At 40.3% G+C, this 21,967-nt stretch overlaps 1 protein-coding gene across 1 annotated transcript in view; it reads right to left on the minus strand.

Moving 5' to 3' along the window:
• LOC128377448 (NLR family CARD domain-containing protein 3-like) overlaps positions 1 to 21,691 on the minus strand; it is a 44,692-nt gene extending 23,001 nt beyond the window's left edge. Inside the window, exons 1-3 of the mRNA XM_053337400.1 lie at positions 21,661 to 21,691; positions 19,657 to 21,448; positions 19,379 to 19,552 (exon numbers count right to left, since the gene is read on the minus strand). Of these exons, the coding sequence (XP_053193375.1) occupies positions 19,379 to 19,552; positions 19,657 to 21,448; positions 21,661 to 21,691 (1,997 nt within the window). The remainder of the gene's footprint in view (positions 1 to 19,378; positions 19,553 to 19,656; positions 21,449 to 21,660) is intronic.
• Between the last annotated feature and the right edge of the window lie 276 nt (positions 21,692 to 21,967).

Below are 21,967 nucleotides of genomic sequence, written 5' to 3' on the forward strand. Positions count from 1 at the left end.
GTGTGTAGATCTGATTCAGAAGGGTTGGGTTTCCTGCTTTAGCGATCCCCTCAAACACACACTGGAACTTCTTCTGCAGGTTAGACTTGAGTTTATGTCGACAATCTGCAGGTCTGAATGTTCCTGAATGAACAAACAACAAATGAAATCAATCAGATGATTCTACAGTAAATTGGTAGAATGTCAACATTAAACTGCAGATGTTTATATTTTCCTCCACTATGAAATCTATTCAGCTCATCAGTTGATGACGAACAGTTTCTGACTGTTTTCAGCTCAGAAGAATTCATAGATCTGATGCAGATGTGTGCATCATATTAACAGCAGAGTTTGAAATATAAACCTCTCCCATGTTGCCTCCATTTCCTCTCCATCATGTTAAATCTGTTAAAATCCTCTTACTGCTCTGCAGACGCTCAGCCAGCTCCTCCTGCTTCATTCTCCTCAGGAAGTGCACTGTGATCTTCAGAAATGCCTCTCTGCTGCTCCTCCTCTGCTCTTCCTCCTCACTGTCCAACACCTCCTCATCCTCACTCTGACTCTCTAAGCATTCTGGGTAATCTGGACTCAGAGCCTTCTGCATCTTCTTCAGTTCGTTCTTCACAAACCTGCTGATGTTCTCCTCCAGCAGCTGGAACACAATCAAATGTAAATGTAACTGGTAGAAGTCAACATCAGATGATCAGTGACAGACTGAAAAGCTGCTGGTCTACAGAGTGCAGCATGGAGACTGTTAGGACCAGAATGGTAGTTTAGTATTTAGTCTGTGGCTGTTGTAGTTAGCAGTAGTAGCTGTGCTTTACATTTACACACCATAAATATGGAGTCCAGCTGTGTTTGATGCTGCTGGACAGACTGACCACTGAGAACCTCTGAGCTCTGCTGATGAACTCTGTGAAGAAAAGATGAAGTCTCAGAATAAATAATGACACTCAGTGTTAAAGGTGTTGTGTTCTATCACAGTGGATCCAGGTAAAACACTCACAGGCTGTTCTGTCTGACCTCTGATCATTTGTCTCTGTAAAGACTTTGTACCTCTGTTTAAAAACTGTTATACACATAAAGTTTGTGGTTTCTAGAAAAGTGTTTGTAGGAGGAGTGTGTGTGTTCGTGTTCATGAGGACATTGTGTGTAAAAACTGTTTCAGTCAATCAAACTTCTTCTTATGAGAGTTGGATAATAACAGACAAACATTTTAAAGTCTGACCTCTGATCAGCTGACTGATGTTCATGTTTGAAGTGAATAGGTCGATCATTAGACCAGTCACTCTTCATGGACACACAGCTGGGTTCAGGAGAATCTGGTCTCTGCTGATGGATCCTGATGGAAACAGAGAAGAGAAAAAACAAGTGTAACTACAGTGTTGATCCTGAAGATTGTGTGTTTTGTTGGACGACAGCTACGACACATCAGGTGTTTCTACATAAACCTGCAGTAAGAAACTGATCCACACAGCTACAACAAACTGACATTGTTAGCTTGACTAACTAGCTTAGAGAGCACAGATGCATCTCTGATCTTCCAGGACACAGTCTGCTCAAACATGATCTCCTGCTATGAGTTTGATCTCATTTCTATCAGAACTAACAACACTGGGCTCATTAAATTAACTCTGAAATGTGGGACCACAGTGACATCAGTAAGAAGAAACCTGCATTCAGACAATCAGTCAGAACGATCATATCAACCTTAAAACATACTGAGATCTGATGATGTGGTGCTGTACTTCATGTTTTCAACACTACAGAGAAAGAATGAGAAGTGGTTCATGACTTCATGACAAAGACTTCAACATTTTCTGAGGTGTGATGGAAACTAACAGAAACAAAGATTTTACATTCTTACCTCTGATCAGCTGATTTATGTCCATCACTGAACTTCTGAGGTTCAGGTAGGCTGAGTTCATCAGAGTCTGGTCTGTGCTGTTTCTCTGTCCTTCAACACAACACACACAGAGCTTTGAGTGTGAATAATGATGGTGGAGTGATGTGAGTGGAGAACAGTGATGGACAGTTAGAGATCCTCATCTCACCTCTGAGCTTTGGTCTGGCTGTCATGTTCCCCACACAGAGAGCTTTTAGAGGGAGGGACTCCCTCCTCTCTGTCCTCACTCTGATCCATAGCAGAGAAACACCTTCACACAAACACAACAACATGCTCATTCATTACAACCAGCTGCACATCACACACACACTGCTGTCTACCACACTGTCATTCTTTATTCTACCACCAGATGGCGCCACAGTTAGTCATTACTGTAAGATTTACACTGTGGATACATGTTGAAGAAACTGCATTAACTAGATTCCTTTTCATACAGTTGTATTTTTGTCCACTACAGAGCTCATATGCAGCAAGTTATAGTTCACTTGTGTTTAAAAACTGATGACATGCATCTATTTTCATCCAGCTGTGTGTCAGAAAGAAGAAAATACTCACCAGGTGAATTCAGATCCACATGTGGTCACAGAGTGGTTCTACCTTCACCTGTAGAGGAAACACAGAGAGAAGCTGCAGCTGATTCTCCTTCATCAGTCCTTCATCATCAATCTGAGGACGCTGTCACACTCTCATAACTTCACAGTCAAAGTCCAAAAGCATCAAGATGATATTAAAGCAGTGAAGCTTGCAGCAGAGTTCAGCTCATAGATGTTTGTTTATCATCAGGCTCTTTTATGGAGTTGAGGACACATATCATCCATATCCTGGTTCTGATTATTATCTATGTGGAGAATATGATGATGTTTCCATGGAACAAGTAACCTGATACTCAAACATGATTCTAACATGATGAGGTGAACAAATGAGCTGCCAGCTAGTTTATTAAGTATCAGCAGGTTCAGTGAATGATGGGACAGTGAGCCTTTAGTCTCAGTATCAGCTGTTTACTGCAGGGAGCAGTGAGCAGCTTTACATTGGACATCAGTGACTGACTTTAACAGCAGACTGGACGTCTGACATTAATATTAAATATTTCCTCCTCTTTGGTGTCTTCCAGCTGCTAAACAACCAGTCCTGACTCTACATGTTACACTCACAATCATTTACTGAATACACATAAAGACTGACAGGGACATGACAGCTTCAGACAATCATTTACTGTAGATAAAAGTTATCAGTTATATTTATGATATCTTATTAATCTTATTGACCACAGGTCAGGTGGATGTAAAGCCATAAAATAAGTCACTGAACTTTTTCCACTTAACTGTGAGCTGTGAGTCTAAACTGAGCCATAAACACATTAAACAGAGTTTCTATAATCATATCATGTTTGTGGCCTTTAGTCAGTGTTGGACAATAAGGATGTTATTTCAGAAGGTTATATGGTTGAATTACGTTAATATTAAATATTTCCTCCTCTTTGGTGTCTTCCAGCTGCTAAACAACCAGCTTGTCTTTGTCTAATAAATGAATACATTTATATTCATTGCAAATCTGGTGATATCTGTATATAGAGAAGCAGTGCTGTTGTTCTGTCCAGTAAAACATGAAGCTTCTCTTCAGACCAACATGTGGCAGCTACAACAGTTAGATTTAATCTGTGAGACTCAAGGGAATAATATCATCCATCAAAACGCTTCACATTAGAGCTCAGGGGAAAATCACCAAGAAGCTGCACTGATCAGTTCATTTGGTCATGTTCTCCCTCAGATAACCGCTCATCATCTCAGAGTCACATGAGAGGCTAACAGCTGATTTACAAACAGGTGTTATCTGGATAAACTCATCACATATTGGGAATCTACATCGTTACTTTCTCATCTGAAAACATATGAAATCTTAATAAAGAGAAAATTGCACCTTTCCTCCTAGAAGTGAACTATTAAAATCACTCAAGCTAGTAAATAATAAAAAAGCTATAAATGATAAACAACAATGAAACTTTGCTCCCTGAAACCTCTGACTAGAATATGAACACCACCTTTAATTTACTTTGACTTTAATGATGTTTATATTGATTTATTATGTCATATTCTTTATTTCCTCATATGTAACTGATGTTTGAGCTGTATGCCTGATGTGATGTTTGCTTAAAACCATGAAATAAAAGACAAGTCTGAAAAGTTCTGTTACTAAATAAAATGTTACTGTCAAAATAAGGAAGATGAAATTATGATAAGGTTATGTTTCATATTAATTAACTTATTCATTATTTGAATGTGGAGTCAACTGGGGCTCCATAAAAGAAAGCAGTCCTGACTCTACATGTTACACTCAGAGATATGACGGCTTCAAACAATCATTTACTGAATACACATAAAGACTCTCATTTTATACCACAAGAGTTCAGCCTGTCACGTACACATTGATGTAAAGTCACGTATCACTGGCTGCAGAGATGCATCCTTCTGACATCTGACTCAAACCACAACAATGTGGTTACAGCATAGAAGACATGAGGTCAAGAGTGCACAACCAGTTTGGCTCCGAAAAAAGGAACCATCTAAGAGCCCATATACATACATATTCATGACTTTAATAAGATGACTTAACTTTGTTTTGTATAAAAATCACATCAGACACAAATTCTTATTCTAAGTGTTTTACATCTTAAATCTGATCTGGAGGGAATCTTTAAAGCCACAGACCAAAGCACCAACAACCTGGACCTCCTTTGGTCCCTTTGGAGCCAGTTAAGACTATTTTCTGTCCTGCAGTCTGGAAACAGCTCACACAAACATTTCATACTTTCAGTCTCCACAAACAGCAGCGACCACAAGAGTTCAGCCTGTCACGTACACATTCATGTAAAGTCACATGTTTCACCCCCATATATGGAGTCATGTCTTCCTGTTCACTTCCTCTTTCTAACAGTCACTTCTGCGTCGCACATTTAAAAGAGAAACTGAAGTTAAAATAACTTTATAGAAGTAACGTTATCTTCATATCGAATCAATCTGTCAAAACATTTTAAAGCATAAAATTCAGATGATTGGAGACTTTTTAAGAATACAGTTAAGAAATGAACATAAGTCATCAGTATAACTTCCATCTGTACTGTTATCAGATCATTTTAACAGCTGCTGACACAAACATGATGAAATTGTTGCTTACGTTACCTTTAGATGCAGGAAGGAGGGAAGGAGGGAAGGAAAGGAGGGAGGATGGAGGACGTTACCTTTAGCTGATGAGTGAAGGTGAAATGAATGAGCAGCTTCAAGCAGGAAACCAACCAGAAGAAGAACAAACATGGAAGTGACAGCAGGAGCTTTTTAAGGTCTCAACTCTCTGTATTCATCTTTAACCTGAAGTCTTCTTTAAGGGAATCTGATCACAGAACAGCAGCTCTGAACTCTGGAACCAACAATCTGGAACAAGAGTCAAACATTAACAGAAATGAATCAACAGCTTCAAACAGGAAACCGAACAAAAGAGGAACAAACATGAGACTGACAGTGGGAGGGGTTTATGTTTTTTTTAAATCTTTATTTAACCAGCAAGTCTCTGGAGTTTTTTTATTCAACAGTTTTTATTCATACAAACATCATGACACCAAGATTATTAAGTTGTTATAAAGGAACAGCTGAAATACAGAAAAGACTAATAAAAAATAAATGATAAATGACAATTAAATAAAATGAAGTTAAAAGTGAATAAATGAAAAGGGCTTGGGTTTATTCTTTAAATCATATTCTTCTATTATGCTAAATAGTTGCACTGCAGTTTGATTTTTAATGAGTTTCAGAGCTTTAATATAAGAGAGAAACATTAAACCTTCATATGTTTGAACTTGTGAATCAAGTAGACATCAGAATACAAACAATGGAAAAATAAATGATCAGTAGTTTCATCATGAAACACAATTTCTTAACCAGTCACTGGATGGATAAACACCATTTATTATTTTAAAAAGGATTTCTTTTGTTTTTGGAGGTATGAGGAATTTTAAACATCTGGTTCATAACATGTGAAAACTTTCATTGGAAAAGAAATTATTGAGTTTCTTCAAGACACTGATGGGCCTTTCCTTCCTACCTTCCTTCCTCCCTCCCTCCTTTCCTTCCTACCTTCCTTCCTTTCCTTTCCTTTCCTTCCTGATGGGCCTTTCCTTCCTACCTTCCTTCCTTCCTTCCTTCCTTCCTACCTTCCTCCCTCCTTTCCTTCCTACCTTCCTTCCTTCCTTCCTTCCTTCCTTCCTTCCTACTACAACACAGCAGCAACTCCAACACTTTGCAGTATGTCTTCAGTTTAGTGAAGGGATCATTGCATGTGTAGAACATCGTCTCCATCAGAAATATAAAGAGCAGAAACTTCTCAGACTCACTGAGACACGATTTATAGAAACAGAACATGACTTTATTTCACATCAAACTTTGACATGTGAAATAAAGATGTTTGATTTCAGCTTTTCTTATTTCTTCTGTAGTTTAGTTCATTCCATCAATGCATCAACAAATGAACATAAGTCATCAGTATAACTTCCATCTGTACTGTTATCACATCATTTTAACAGCTGCTGACACAAACATGATGAAACTGTTGCTTACGTTACCTTTAGATGCAGGAAGGAGGGAAGGAGGGAAGGAAAGGAGGGAAGGAAAGGAGGGAGGATGGAGGACGTTACCTTTAGATGCTGAAAATCATCTGAATCAAGCTGATGAGTGAAGGTGAAATGAATCAGCAGCTTCAAGCAAGGAAAGGAGGGAGGAAGGAAGGAGGGAAAAGAGGGAGGAAGGAGGAAGGAGGGAAGGAAGGAGGGAAGGAGGAAAGAAAGAGAGAAGGAAGAAGGAAGGAAAGGAGGCAGTAAGGAGGGAAGGAAGAAGGAAGGAAAGGAGGGAGTAAGAGAAGCAAGAAGGAAGGAAAGGAGGGAGGAAGGAGGGAAGGAAAGGAGGTAGGAAGAAGGAAGGAGGAAGGAAGAAGGAAGGAGAAGGAAGTAAAGGAAGGAAAGGAGAGAAGGAAAGGAGGGAGTAAGGAGGGAAGGAAGAAGGAAGGAAAGGAGGGAAGGAGAAGGAAGTAAAGGAGGGAAGGAAGGAGGAAGGAAGAAGGAAGGAAAGGAGGGAGGATGGAGGAAGTAAAGGAGGGAAGGAAAGGAGGGAAGGAAAGGAGGGAGGATGGAGGACGTTACCTTTAGCTGATGAGTGAAGGTGAAATGAATGAGCAGCTTCAAGCAGGAAACCAACCAGAAGAAGAACAAACATGGAAGTGACAGCAGGAGCTTTTTAAGGTGTCAACTCTCTGTATTCATCTTTAACCTGAAGTCTTCTTTAAGGGAATCTGATCACAGAACAGCAGCTCTGAACTCTGGAACCAACAATCTGGAACAAGAGTCAAACATTAACAGACACTACAAATCTTTATCAGCTGGATCACAAAGTTTGCTCTCTGTGTGCAAGCTCCTTCCTTCCTTCCTTCCTTCCTTCCTTCCTTCCTTCCTTCCTTCCTTCCTTCCTTCCTTCCTTCCTTCCTTCCTCCCCTCCCACCCTCCCTCCTTCCTTCCCTCCTTTCCTTCCTTCTTTCCTCCACCCTCATTCCTTCCTTCCCTCCTTCCCTCCTTCCTTCGCACCTCCCTTCCTTCCTTCACTCCCTCCTTCTCTCCTTCCTTCCTTCCCTCCTTTCCTTCCTTCCTCCACCCTCATTCCTTCCTTTCTTCCCTCCAGCCCTCCCTCCCTGCCTCCTTCCTTCTTCCCTCCCTCCCACCCTCCTTCTTCCCTCCCACCCTCCCTCCTTCCTTCCTTCCTTCCTCCCTCCCTCCCACCTCCCTTCCTTCCTTCCTTCACTCCCTCCTTCCTTCCTTCCTTCCTTCCTTCCCTCCTTCTTTTCCTTCTTTCCTCCCCTCCTTTTTTCTCCCTTCCTTCCTCCTCCCTCCCACCTACCTTCCTTCCCTCACACCCTCCCTCCCTCGTTCCTTCCTTCCTTCCCTCCTTTTTTTTTCTCCCTTCCTTCCCTACCACCCTCCCACCTCCCTTCCTTCCTTCACTCCCTCCTTCCTTCCTTCCTTTCTTCCTTCCCTCCTTCCTTTCCTTCTTTTCTCCCCTCCTTTTTTCTCCCTTCCTTCCTCCTCCCTCCCACCTACCTTCCTTCCCTCACACCCTCCCTCCCTCGTTCCCTCCTTCCTTCCCTCCTTTTTTCTCCCTTCCTTCCCTCCCTCCCACCCTCCCTCCTTCCTTCCTTCCTTCCTTCCTTCCTTCCTTTCCTTCCTTCTTTCTCTCTTCCTCCCCTCCCACCCTCCCTCCTTCCTTCCCTCCTTTCCTTCCTTCTTTCTCCCTTCGTTCCTCCACCCTCATTCCTTCCTTCCTTCCTCCCTCCCACCTCCCTTCACTCCCTCCTTCTCTCCTTCCTTCCCTCCCACCTTCCCTTCCACCCTCCCTCCTTTCTTCCTTCCTTCCCTCCTTTTTTCTCCCTTCCTTCCTCCTCCCTCCTTCCTTCCTTCCTTATTTCGTTCGTTCCTTCCCTCCTTTCCTTCCTCCACCCTCATTCCTTCCTTCCTTCCTTCACTCCCTCCTTCTCTCCTTCCTTCCTTCCCACACTCCCTCCTTCCTTCTTTCCTCCCTCCCTCCCTCCTTCCTTCCTTCCTTCCCTCCTTTTTTCTCCCTTCCTTCCTCCTCCCTCCTTCTTTCCTCCCTCCCTCCCTCCTTCCTTCCTTCCTTCCCTCCTTTTTTCTCCCTTCCTTCCACCTCCCTCCTTCCTTCACTCCCTCCTTCTCTCCTTCCTTCCTTCCCTCCTTTCCTTCTTTCCTTTTTGTCACCATTTTTGTCAGTAAATATATTTCTAAAGGTGATATTGACATGGGTAATCCACATATACACAGAAAAATCAACCCATAGATGTGTATAAATGAAGTTATGTGTAATAATGTGAAATGACACAGGGAAAAAGTATTGAACACATGAAGACAGGAAGGTGCAAAAAGGCATAGAAAGCCAAAGCACCAGTTCAAATCTATCAGTAATAGAACAGAAAAGACAGCAATCCTAACACTGGCAAATTAATACCAGCTGGTTCAGTCCCAACTGATGGCCAATAAAAAGGAGTGTCATTATCAAGGTGTCACACTACAAACAACTCATGATGGGTAAAGTCAAAGAGCTTTCTCAAGACCTTCACAACCTTATTGTTGCCAAACATACTGATGAGGAAGAACTCATAAACCAGCCATGACCAGGCCAATCACCTGACTTCAATCCAATAGAAAATCTATGGAAAGAACTATAGGTCACAGTTCATAGAAGAGGCCCACACAACCTTTGAAGACTTCCTTCCTCCCTAAACCCCCATATGAGAGTGTTTCCTCCTCTAAAGGTCAGAGTTCATAGAAGAGGCCCACAGAACCTTTGAAGACTGTTTGTGTCTGAGCAATGCATGAGACTAGTTTCTCCCTTCCTTTCTTCCTCTCTCCCACCTCCTCATAAAGTTTGGTCTCTGTGTGCAAAACATGATGAATAAATAGTTCTTTGTGTTCATTATGATTGTTAAGTTATGTGCTCTCATCAAACATATTATTGACATCACATTTAACTTCTATCATCATTAGTTTTGATATGCTCCCATATTGTAAGGATTAGTCTCTGAGGCTCTGAGTTCAAGCTCCTTCCTTCCTTCCTTCCTTTCTTCCTTCCTTCCTTCCTTCCTTTAGGATTAGTCTGGTTTTGTTTGAATCTGTATTGTAAGACATACGACCTGACTGTTGGCACCTTGTTTTCTATGTTTGGCCATTTTACGTTACTTTGATGCACTTTACGTTTTGTGCCAGCAGGTGGCAGTAATGAGTGGGAGCGCTGCACTGTGCACTAACTTATCATGAGATCACGGCTACTGGTGGATTTTTCCTTCCTCCCTCCCACCTACCTTTCTTCCTTCCCTCCGTCCTTCCTTCCTTCTGTCTTTCTTTCCTCCGTCCCACCTCCCTCCCTCCTTCTGTCCTTCTCTCCTTCCTTCCTTCCCACACTCCCTCCTTCCTTCCTTCCTTCTTTCCTTCCTTCCTCCCTAACCCCCCCATATGAGAGTGTTTCCTCCGTGTAATCCTTCCTCACCATGGCTGATGAAAGTGAAACTCAACAATTATGATGCATTATTATATCATGTGTCCTCATACACACTGCAGACAAACATTAAACTCTATTTAAGCAGGAAAACCTCACTGAAATGAAAAAGCTCTTTTTCAGAGAGTCCTGGCTCAGAGTGGCAGCAACACAGATGATTCCAGACAAACAACATAAAACACATAAATATACAGTATGTCCTTCCTTCCTTCCTTCCCTCCTTACAGTATGTCTCATAAATACATCACAATAATAGAGTGAAAACACTGCAGTACAGTCATATCAAATATTACATCCTGAAGAAAACAACCAGCAGCTGTCTGGAGAAACATGAAGGAAAGAAAATAATCATATAACACTGCCTGTACAATAAATACTGATTATAATAAATATAATATAATATAATGAATATAATAAATATAATATAATAAATATAATATAATATATTAATATAATATAATGAATGTAATATAATGAATGGGAAGGAAGGAAGGTAGGTGGGAGGGAGGAAAGAAGGACAGAAGGAAAGAAGGAAAGAAGGAAGGAAGGAGGGAGGGAGGAGGAAGGACAGAAGGTAGGAAGGAAGGAACGAAATAAGGATGGAAGGAGGGGGGGGGGGGGCTGAGCTCATCAGTGCCTGCTGTGCTTCGTGTCAGAATTCTCTGGCCTCAGCTCTGAGGTCCAACCCCTCCCATCTGAGACAGCTCTATTAAGTTATATCATATTATTTTATATTAATTGGGGGGGGGGCGCTCAGTCCAAACATCTAATAACTGCTTCACTCGTCTTTTTAAAACATTCTCAGAACTTGGACTCACCTGCCGTCAGCTGCTGCGCGTGCACGGACTCTCGGATGTAGCTCCGGTTTCCGGTCTCGCGCTGCCGCTCCGCGCGGATCACTTTAATGTAAACTATGAAGTAAAGTTTAAAAGACAAAGTGATGAAAGCGTCTGCTGCTGTCTGCTGCTGCTCAGGTGTGTCTCACCTGCTCACACACAGGAAGAGAAACCCGACGCCCCGCCCACAGGCGCGCTGAGTGACGTCACCCACACTTTAAATAGTAAACATGACGTCATGGATGATGTTTATTGTGTCTCTTATAGTTTCATAATGTGAGTGATGATTCAGTAATATGAACTCTTTCACTTCTGCTGTAACCATGAATTCATTCAACTTGTGAAAAGTCACAGAAGTAAAGATGAAAAGAAGAATCAGCCTTCACTGATGTTAGATGGACCTGAACTAACAGATCAAAAGTTTAACAAGAAGAATATTACACAAACTTTTCAAAGAAAGAATAAAACACAAGTTTTTCTACAGCTCACAGATTTTAATTTGAAGCCACAGAAGCCTTATTGTTGCTTTGTGGCTTTTTATAAAGTGTTTATTGTCTTTGTCCTGCTAGCTTCTTATTGCTAATCTGCTTCATGTTGTTCTTGGTTCTGTCTGCTGTTAGCTTGTTTGTTAGCTTGTTTGTTAGCCTGTGTGTGTGTGTGTGTGTTTGCATTGTTTTAATATTTCCTCTCATGTTGTTCATTTCCTCATATTATTACATATTTAACTGATATTAATGTTTACCTGTATGTTTGTATATTCTGCTGTTGTTCAATAAAGTAAAAACAGAGAGCTGAGATGTACGGAGTCCTGTTGGTGTCAAAAACAAACAGAAAACCAAAAGCTTCAAGTTCAAACTGGTTTTTATTTTAATAATCAGATCAATGTTACAGAAGCTCGTTGTGTTTGCTTCTGCTTGAATTTTAACCAGCAATGAAAATAATGTTACTCAAACTTCTCAAAGTTATTTATTTACATCTTCACACACAGGAAGAGACTCTCACTCAGACAGAGGACACAGAGACACTGAGGAACGAGGAGACCAGAACCCAAACCCAGCATACAGAGGTTCAGTGAATGTGGTGTTGAAGGTGTGGAGGTGGATCAGTGTGTCAGAGGAGACTCTGTAGAAGGACAGAGTGCCAGCAGGACAGTCCACATACACTGCTACTCTGTTAGAGACAGAGGAGGAGGAGGAGGAGATGGATGTTTCTCTCTTATTGTGTTGGACAGAGTAATGACCATCTTTAGTGCAGTACAGACTCCAGGACTGATCGTTCATTCCAAACCAACAGTCATCACTGTTTCCTTTTCTGTTGATTCTTCTGTAACTCACTGATATATAAACTCTTCCTCTCCACTCAACCTCCCAGTAACAGCGACCAGTCAGAACATTTCTACACAGCAGCTGACGGTAGGGGTCAAATCTGTCTGGATGATCAGGATATAACTGAACCTCCTCCACACGTGTCACCTTCCTGTTGTTATCAGACAGTTTGAGGAGTCTGTTCATTGTGTTTGCGTCCAGCGTGAGTTCACAGAAATCTGATGAAGAGAAGAAGAAACAACACAGCAGCAGTTTATCATCTGACACACCTGATGGATTTATTCTCTGTTTAACTTCTGATCTGTTGTTCATTTCTATAAAGTTTCATGATGACACATTTTGTCAGTAATGTTTTAATGAATAAATACCACAAAGACCAACTTTGTATTTAAAGAGAAACTGACTGTGTGCTGTTTAGTTGTCATGAATCAAATTCAATCCACACTTACACTTCTTCAGACCAGGTTTTAACCTGTGCTCTCCACCATGGTCCACCCTGGAGGAAGAAACACAGTCAGAATGATTTTCTATCCAACATGAGTCCTAACTGCTGTTCAACATGAAGCAGTGTTCCTCAGTTTGTCAGAGTGACACAGAAACAGGCTGAAACTCATCTGTCTCAACTGTCTGCTGGATTCTTTCACTGAAGTCTGAGAGGAAAAGACCTGAAGAAGAAGATGTGATGAACAAATATGTCCTCCCACATGATAAATCACTAGATTAAATATTGATCTCTGCATGTTGTCCTGAGGATAGAGCCAGTCATCACTTCAATATCAAAAGGAGACAAAAGGAGCATTTTTGAAGTGATCAGAGAATAAATGCAGCTATAAGACAGCAAAACATTTGACTGTAATTATTCCATGTGTTCATTCATTTGGTTTGAATATATAATAATAATAATAGTTGAAAGACACAATAAGAAGAAACAACCACAAGTTAGAAAGTTCTAAATAAAGTTCATGATACAAGTGAACTTCTTTATAATAAACAGTAAATACATCAATAATAAAATAACAGATGGACTCTGATGAGTTCAGGGACATCAGGAGATCATGAACGTTTATATTATATTATATTATATTATATTATATCTATTTAACAAACATTCCTGCTGTGTATCTACTGTGTGCTGCTCAGAAACATATGAAACATTACTACTGGCAGAATGTTATTTATTCATTATTTGTATCTGAAGGTTATTTATTGATATTCTGATTGTGAATTAATTATTTAATAACTCTGAATATGACCAGAGTGTTTTTAAATAGTGATTTGTTTTATTAGGTTGAATGTTTGAGGAATAATTGATATGATGTAACTCAATAAACTAAGTAAACTCATATCAAACCAGACGCTCACATGGAAATGATGACACATTATGTCAAATATAAATATGTTTAAAATGTGACAGATAAACTCTTCCTTATGTTCATTTGATCCATAACAACATATAATATCCATCCATAATAACAGTTAATGGAGGAAATAACATGAAAAGAAAAATGTGTCTGATAAATGAAGAAAGTTGTTTCTGTTTCTTTTGTTGATCAGACGGATAATTAACAGATTTTTAACTAGATGATGAATCAGAAAACTAAATATAACAGAGAGACACACTGGACTTTATTCTGTCATCTGTCTCCACTTCAAACTTGAAGCAACATTAGCAGCTGATTATTGTTATTGAGATGCTCTTTTATGGCCAAGCCAGGTAAATAAAGATATGTCTGTGTGTATGAACCATTCAAACCTTCCTACCATTCAATAACAGATAAATATAACATTCATTTCATCTAGTAGGAATAATGACTTCACTCATTCAACACTAACTTTAAAAAAGCATTATCCTTTAAACTTTATTATATTATATCGACTATAATCTATAATCTAATGATATTTAGTCCACTAAAACTAAAACAATGTACATGACTCAATTATGACTAAAACTACATTTACTGTTAAAATGAACCCTTAAATGTGACCTGAGAGTGTCCACCTGTGTGTTCATACCTGAGATTGATGGTTTAACTGAGTTTTACTTGAATGTATCGATAAGGAAGAAATGTCAACAACGATGAAACAAGGAATAATTAGCTTGAGAGTTGAAGAGTTAATATCATTTCAGGTTTTGAACAGCAACATACAAGATATTTCTATTTTTAAAGAGATGACACCATCACCTAAAAAAGAAGGATTTGAATTATTACATTTTATTGACTTAAACAATACTTTCAAAATAAAGTGGATTAAGCACCAAACTCCATCTGGTATTTTATTCCACATAATATTAGAGCTTGTTATGTCTATGTTGTGGTAGTCAAACTAGCCTGTGCTCCTTACACATTACATAAGGACACTTCTCACACGTTCACTAATTGAAACTAATTATAGTAGAAATTTAAAGTGTTAGATGATTCATGATTCAAGTTTTAAATGTGATTTTCAGTTTTTTAACTTCTAAATGATCCTGAGCTATTTTTCTGAGGGTTTGCTGAAGTAGCACCTTGCCAATGGTCCTGAATGTGAACCTGTAAGTGCTCTGGGGGGATGCATGTGTTCCTTTTAGTATGATAAGTAGAGAGCAGAATACTATCACTGCTAGTCAACATAGACTGGGACTGAGACAACCTTCATTCAAACCACATTCAAAGTGAACATGGCTAAGAAGTGGCAAAAAGAAAAAGTTTTGTAAATACAAATTTTCCAGTATTTTTATCAATAACTGTTTATTAATAAATTATAATTGATGTGTGATTATTACTGATGATATATACTGTTATGGGGCTAAGTAAGCAATCAACCCTGCAAATGAATGCTTAAATGTTCTGTATATCTGTTCAGACAAAGTGACAAATACAGAAATCCTGCTCCCAACATTTCCCTAAAAAACTTCCTAAAATGTAAAAAATGTGAAAACTCTTTCATTTCTACATCAGATGCCTCCTAAAACAATATCTGAGGGGTCAAAAAATGTTTTCCTAATTTTTTTCTATATCTGGGTCTTACAAAAATTAAAATCAGTCAAGGTAAAAGTAAGTTCATGTATTTGTTTAAGAAGGTACTGAATAAAACGCACTTGATTGTCTTTTTTGTCCTTTTTCTCATTATTACTCAATTAATCGATTACAGTCAAGATTTGTCAAGAATCAAAAGTCATAAAGTTATTAACTAATGTTTAAATAATTGATTCTTGACTTTTGTGAATTGATGCAGAGTCGACTACGTCTGCATCGTGATGCATCGTATAATGGATATATTTCCCCTCCCCTAATATTAGTTAATCCAGTTATTAAACATGTTGAACACAGCTTTGGACAGAGGACACACAGAGACCACTGTGGACATTTAATGTGGGTTTAATGGTTTGAGTTTGTGAATGCTGCGTCACTTGGTCGTGTTAAATATTGCTGCCACAAGGAATTGTGGGACAGTATTATCTTCTCTCCTTTCATAAAGGATGGTCAGGTGTACTTTGTGCTAAAGGAGGTTAGAGAGGAAGCACTGAATCATGGTTCCTTAGCATTTAGAGAATGCCTCACTCTTAGTTTTCTACTTCACACACACACACAACTCTCCTCACACACATGTGGCTACAGTCTGCCTCCCCCAAAGTGATCTCTGATTGGTTTAGATTACATCACTCATAACATACTGAACATACTCTACACCTACCAGAGAGTGTCCAGTCTCCAGTGTGGATCCTCCAGTCCAGCAGACAGTAACTTCTCTCCTGAGTCTCCTGGATGATTGTAGCTCAGGTCCAGCTCTCTCAGATGGGAGGGGTTGGCACGCAGAGCTGAGGCCAGAGAAGCACAGCCTTCCTCTGTGATCAGACATCCTGACAGACTGGAAATATAAAAAGGTTGACAACACAATGTTTTTTAATTATATAAATACCAGAATCCTACAGATGATGTACAGAATAATAAACTGAATGTAAAACAGCATGCAAATGATTGACTGTATAAAAAGTCTCAGAATCATCGTGTCCAGGAGACTAGACTTGTCCAGGGAAGGCAAACACAGGACAATATTAGGTGATCTCTTCATATAATACAGAACATTAAAAATACAAAAACGAGTGCTGTGATTGTGCTTTTGATTGTGTTAGTTGTAAATATTTATTTTTAGTCTTGGAGCGATCATTACAGTCATCCACAAACAAGGACGAGACAAAGAGCACTGTGGGAATTACAGACCAATCTCATTGCTAAACGTGGATAAAAAATATACACAACAATTATTTCAAAATGATTGAATACTTTCATAACAGAAATTATAGAGGAAGATCAAACAGGATTTATAAGCAGACGGCAAACGCAGGATAATACCAGAAGAACTTTGCATATCGTAGACGAAGCACAACAGAAAAAACAAAGCATTATATTAGTAAGCATCGACGCGAAGAAAGCATTTGATTGTGTCAATTGGAAATTTTTGTATCAAATGTTTAACAGTAAATCAGTACAATGCATAAAGAAAAATAAAATAAATGGAAGTCTGATAAAATGAACTTGCAGAGGCCTACTAGGCAGGGTTGTTGCCTATCACCCACTTTGTTCGCTCTTTTCGTAGAACCGTTGGCGCAAGCAGTTCGTCAGAATGTAGAACTAGACGGAGTAATGGAGAACGTAGCAGAACATAAAATAGGACCTTTTGCGGATGATGTCATAGCCTTCTTAGAACAACCGAACAAATCACTCCCTGAGCTGATGAAACTTTTAGAAATATTTCAAAAACAGAGATACTACTACTTAACTACACTCCATCAAAAGAGATCCAGGATTCATATCATCTTAATAGGAAGCTAAAATAAAAAATCTGAGGGTCTCCATCACTAAAGGACTATCTAAACTATATAAAGAAGACTACAACAAAATAAGCCAAGAGATACAAAAAGACATTGGAAGATGGGCCACTCTGCCACTAGATTTTAACTCGAGAATTGAAATATTCAAAATTAATGTGCTTCCTAGGCTCCTCTATTTATTCCATTCTCTACCAGTAGAGGTCCCTCAAACCCAGTTTAAGACCTGGAACAGAACAATATCAAGGTTTATTTGAGGCAGGTAAAAAACCTAGAATTAGGTTTGAAACTCTCCAGCTACCAAAGGACAGAGGGGGAATGGGTCTACCAAGACTGAAGGAATACTACTCTGCAGCCCAGCTGAGATATTTACCCTGCTGGTGTAAACCAGGCCCAATTCAGAATGTGATTGGAGATAAAGAAACATACAATAAAATTAAAAATAAAATTGACTCAATTACACTGTTCACTCTGGAATTATGGTATATATGGGTTGCGTCTGACAGTAATTTCAAACCTTCCAGGTATGACAAGGGATTCACACAGTGGGAAATTAAGGGATTAGGATTAGATACAGTACGTTAACCATCAGTAAGGAAAAGGTGGTTTGTCAGTCCCCAATCTTTGGGATTATTACCATTCTGCCCAATTAAAAACCGTAATCCTCTGGTGTGATAGTAAATATGAGGCAAAATGAAAGGACATGGAAAGGGAATGTAAGGGTATCCTGATACAAGCAATGATTGGAGATCACAAACTAATGATAACTTAACAGAAACACTTGAACCTTCTCATCTCATTTACATTACACACCTGGTTTGATGTCTTGAAAAAATTAAACCTGCGGACTCAATTACATTTTTTTAGATGGGCTAAACATGATACTGATTTTAAACCAAATGGTAAGGACAACTAAAGAACAAAATAACCCCGAGAACCATGCAGTGTATTCTTGGACACCAGATCCCACTGACATGTACGACTCTTTATCTCGGTGATCTACCAGAAGGAATAAATAGTCGTAAATAGTTAGACTCATCTACAGTCAACAGTTGGCTAGAAATTGTAAAAGAGATCCATGAGATGGAAACATTGACCTTTTTACTTAGACTGAGAAAAGACTTGTATAATGCAACATGGACGAAATGGACGATGTTTTTGTTGGAGTAAGGAAGGTGGTTGGGGGAACTCTGATTAAAAGGGTGTTTAAATATGTAATTTGTCTTCCTTATGATATATGTTCTACAAATGAAGTAGTACTGTGTAGAAACCCCCGTCCAAAATCCAGACATATGGCCATGATGTTTTCTTTTTCTACTGTGATGTTTATTCTTTGTGATTCTCTGTCAAAAAAGATGTAATAAAAATGTAAGTATAGAAAAGAGATTCTCAGAATCAGATTTATTGTCATTGTTCAGGACAACAAAATTATAGCTGCTCTATTCTGACCTGAGACTTTCCAGTCCACAGTTTCGACTCTCCAGTCCAGCAGAAAGCTGCTTCACTCCTGAATCCTGCAGGTTGTTGTCACTCAGGTCCAGCTCTCTCAGATGGGAGGGGTTGCAGCTCAGAGCTGAGGCCAGAGAAGCACAGCCTTCCTCTGTGATCAGACATCCTGACACACTGGAAATATAAAAAGGTTGATAACACAATGTTTATAATCACATATGTACCAGAATCCTACAGATGATGTGCAGAATATTTGTCTTTAATTTTAATGTAAAACAGTAACTGTATGAAAAATCAGAACCAATTTTCTTGTCATTGTTCAGTAGAACAAAATTATAGATGCTCTATCCTGACCTGAGAGTTTCCAGTCCACAGTTTGGACTCTCCAGTCCAGCAGAAAGCTGCTTCACTCCTGAATCCTGCAGGTTGTTGTTACTCAGGTCCAGATCTCTCAGATGGGAGGGGTTGCAGCTCAGAGATGAGGCCAGAGAAGCACAGCCTTCCTCTGTGATCAGACATCCTGACAGACTGGACATATAAAAGGTTGATAACACAATGTTTTTAATCACATATGTACCAGAATCCTACAGATATGCAGAATAATTAACATTAATATTTATTGTCATTGTTCAGTACATCAGGATTATAGCTGCTCTATTCTGACCTGAGAGTTTCCAGTCCACAGTGTGGACCCTCCAGTCCAGCAGAAAGCTGCTTAACTCCTGAATCCTGCAGGTTGTTGTTACTCAGGTCCAGATCTCTCAGATGGGAGGGGTTGCAGCTCAGAGATGAGGCCAGAGAAGCACAGCCTTCCTCTGTGATCAGACATCTTGACAGACTGGACATATAAAAGGTTGATAACACAATGTTTTTAATCACATATGTACCAGAATCCTACAGATATGCAGAATAATTAACATTAATATTTATTGTCATTGTTCAGTACATCAGGATTATAGCTGCTCTATCCTGACCTGAGAGTCTTCAGTTCACAGTGTGGACTCTCCAGTCCAGCAGAAAGCTGCTTCACTCCTGAATCCTGCAGGTTGTTGTTACTCAGGTCCAAATCTCTCAGACTAGAGGACTGGGAGCTGAGAACTGAGGACAGAGCTGCACAGCTTCTCTCTGAGAGGTGACAGCCACTCAGCCTGAAGAAAGGGTTACAGTAGTAACAAACACAAAATGTTTTATTCAACATATTTTAAATTAAACATATTTTGAACTTCAAATATCCAGTGTTTCATCCACTTACACAGCTTTACTTGAAGCTTTGAACACAGGCAGCAGCCTCAGAAGAGCCTCCTCTGAAGCAGAGTATTTCTTCAGGTCAAACACGTCCAGATCTTTTCCTGATGACAGTAAGATGAGGACCAGAGCTGACCACTGAGCAGGAGACAATTTATCTGTGGAGAGACTTCCTGATCTCAGGTACTGTTGGATCTCCTCCACTAGAGAACGATCATTTAGTTCATTCAGACAGTGGAACAGATTGATGCTTCTCTCTGCAGACACATTCTCACTGATCTTCTTCTTGATGTACTCGACTGCGTCCTGATTGGTCTGTGAGCTACTTCCTGTCTGTGTCAGCAGACCTCGTATGAGCATCTGATTGGTCTTCAGTGAAAGACCGAGGAGGAAGCGGAGGAACAAGTCCAGGTGTCCATTTGGACTCTTTAAGGCCTCGTCCACAGCACTCTGGTAGAAACGTGTTGATTTGCCTTTGAACACTTCAGACCAGGATGTTGTTTGTTCTACTGCCAGCAGATTGACTGCAGACTTGATGAATGTCAGATGGACATGAAGAGCAGCCAGAAACTCCTGAACACTCAGATGGACGAAGGAGAACACCTTGTCCTGGTACAGCCCTCTCTCCTCTTTAAAGACCTGTGTGAACACTCCTGAGTACACTGACGCTGCTCTGATATCGATGCCACACTCTGTCAGGTCTGATTCATAGAAGATCAGGTTGCCTTTCTGCAGCTGCTCAAAAGCCAGTTTTCCCAGAGACTCAATCATCTTCCTGCTCTCTGAACTCCAGTGTGGATCTGTCTCAGCTCCTCCATCATACTTGACGTTCTTCAGTTTGGACTGAACCACCAGGAAGTGGATGTACATCTCAGTCAGGGTCTTGGGCAGCTCTCTTCTCTTTCTTCTTTTAAACACATCCTGCAGAACTGTAGCAGTGATCCAGCAGAAGACTGGGATGTGGCACATGATGTGGAGGCTTCGTGATGTCTTGATGTGGGAGATGATGGTTCTGGCCTGCTCCTCATCTATCAATCTCCTGCTGAAGTACTCCTCCTTCTGTGGGTCAGTGAACCCTCTGACCTCTGTCACCATGCCGACACACTCAGGAGGGATCTGATTGGCTGCTGCAGGTCGTGTGGTTATCCAGAGGCGAGCAGAGGGAAGCAGTTTCCCCCTGATGAGGTTTGTCAGCAGCACATCCACTGAGGTGGACTCTGTAACATCAGTCAGGATCTCAGTGTTGTGGAAGTCCAGAGGAAGTCGACACTCATCCAGACCGTCAAAGATGAACACAACCTGGAACTCTTCAAACCTGCAGATTCCTGCTTCTTTGGTTTCAGTAAAGAAGTGATGAACAAGTTCCACCAAGCTGTACTTTTTCTTTTTCAGCACATTCAGCTCTCTGAAAGTGAATGGAAATGTGAAGTGTATGTCCTGGTTGGCTTTGTCTTCAGCCCAGTCCAGAGTGAACTTCTGTGTTAAGACTGTTTTCCCAATGCCAGCCACTCCCTTTGTCATCACTGTTCTGATTGGTTTATCTCCTCCAGGTGGGACTTTAAAGATGTCTTCATGTCTGATTGATGTTTCTGGTCTGTCTGGTTTCCTGGATGCTGTTTCAATCTGTCTGACCTCATGTTCATCATTGACCTCTGCAGTCCCTCCCTCTGTGATGTAGAGCGGTGTGTAGATCTGATTCAGAAGGGTTGGGTTTCCTGCTTTAGCGATCCCCTCAAACAGACACTGGAACTTCTTCTCCAGGTTAGACTTGAGTTTACGTTGACACTTTTCAGCAGTTCCTGAATGAACAAACAACAAATTAAATCAATCAGATGGTTGTTGATTTCAGAAAAGGCCGTCATGTCCAGGCCCTGCTGACCATCAATGGGGCCACTGTCAAACGAGACAGCAGCACCAAGTTTCAGGGAGTGCACATGGCAGACCATCTGAACTGGTCCATCAACACCACAGCCCTAAGTTAGGGCCCCTAACTAAGGAAGTCCAGCAGTGCCTCCACTTCCTGTGAACTCCCCTCCATCCATCATGACAATGTTCTACAGAGGAACCATCAAGAGCATCTTAAGTCACTGCATCACTGTCTGGTACAGTAGTACAGGAACTGTACAGCTGCTGACCAAACAGTGAGAGCAGCTGGAAAGATCATAGATGTCTCTTTTCTCTACATAGTAGACATCTACACAGACTGGTGTATCTGAAAGGCCACAAAAATAACGGACCCATCCAATATTTCTCACCACCTTGCCATCTGACAGAGGCTCCAGAGTATAAATACAAGCTCTACATGATTCTGCAAAAGT

Source organism: Scomber japonicus, chromosome 17, assembly GCF_027409825.1.
Source record: "Scomber japonicus isolate fScoJap1 chromosome 17, fScoJap1.pri, whole genome shotgun sequence".
Lineage (NCBI taxonomy): Eukaryota > Metazoa > Chordata > Actinopteri > Scombriformes > Scombridae > Scomber > Scomber japonicus.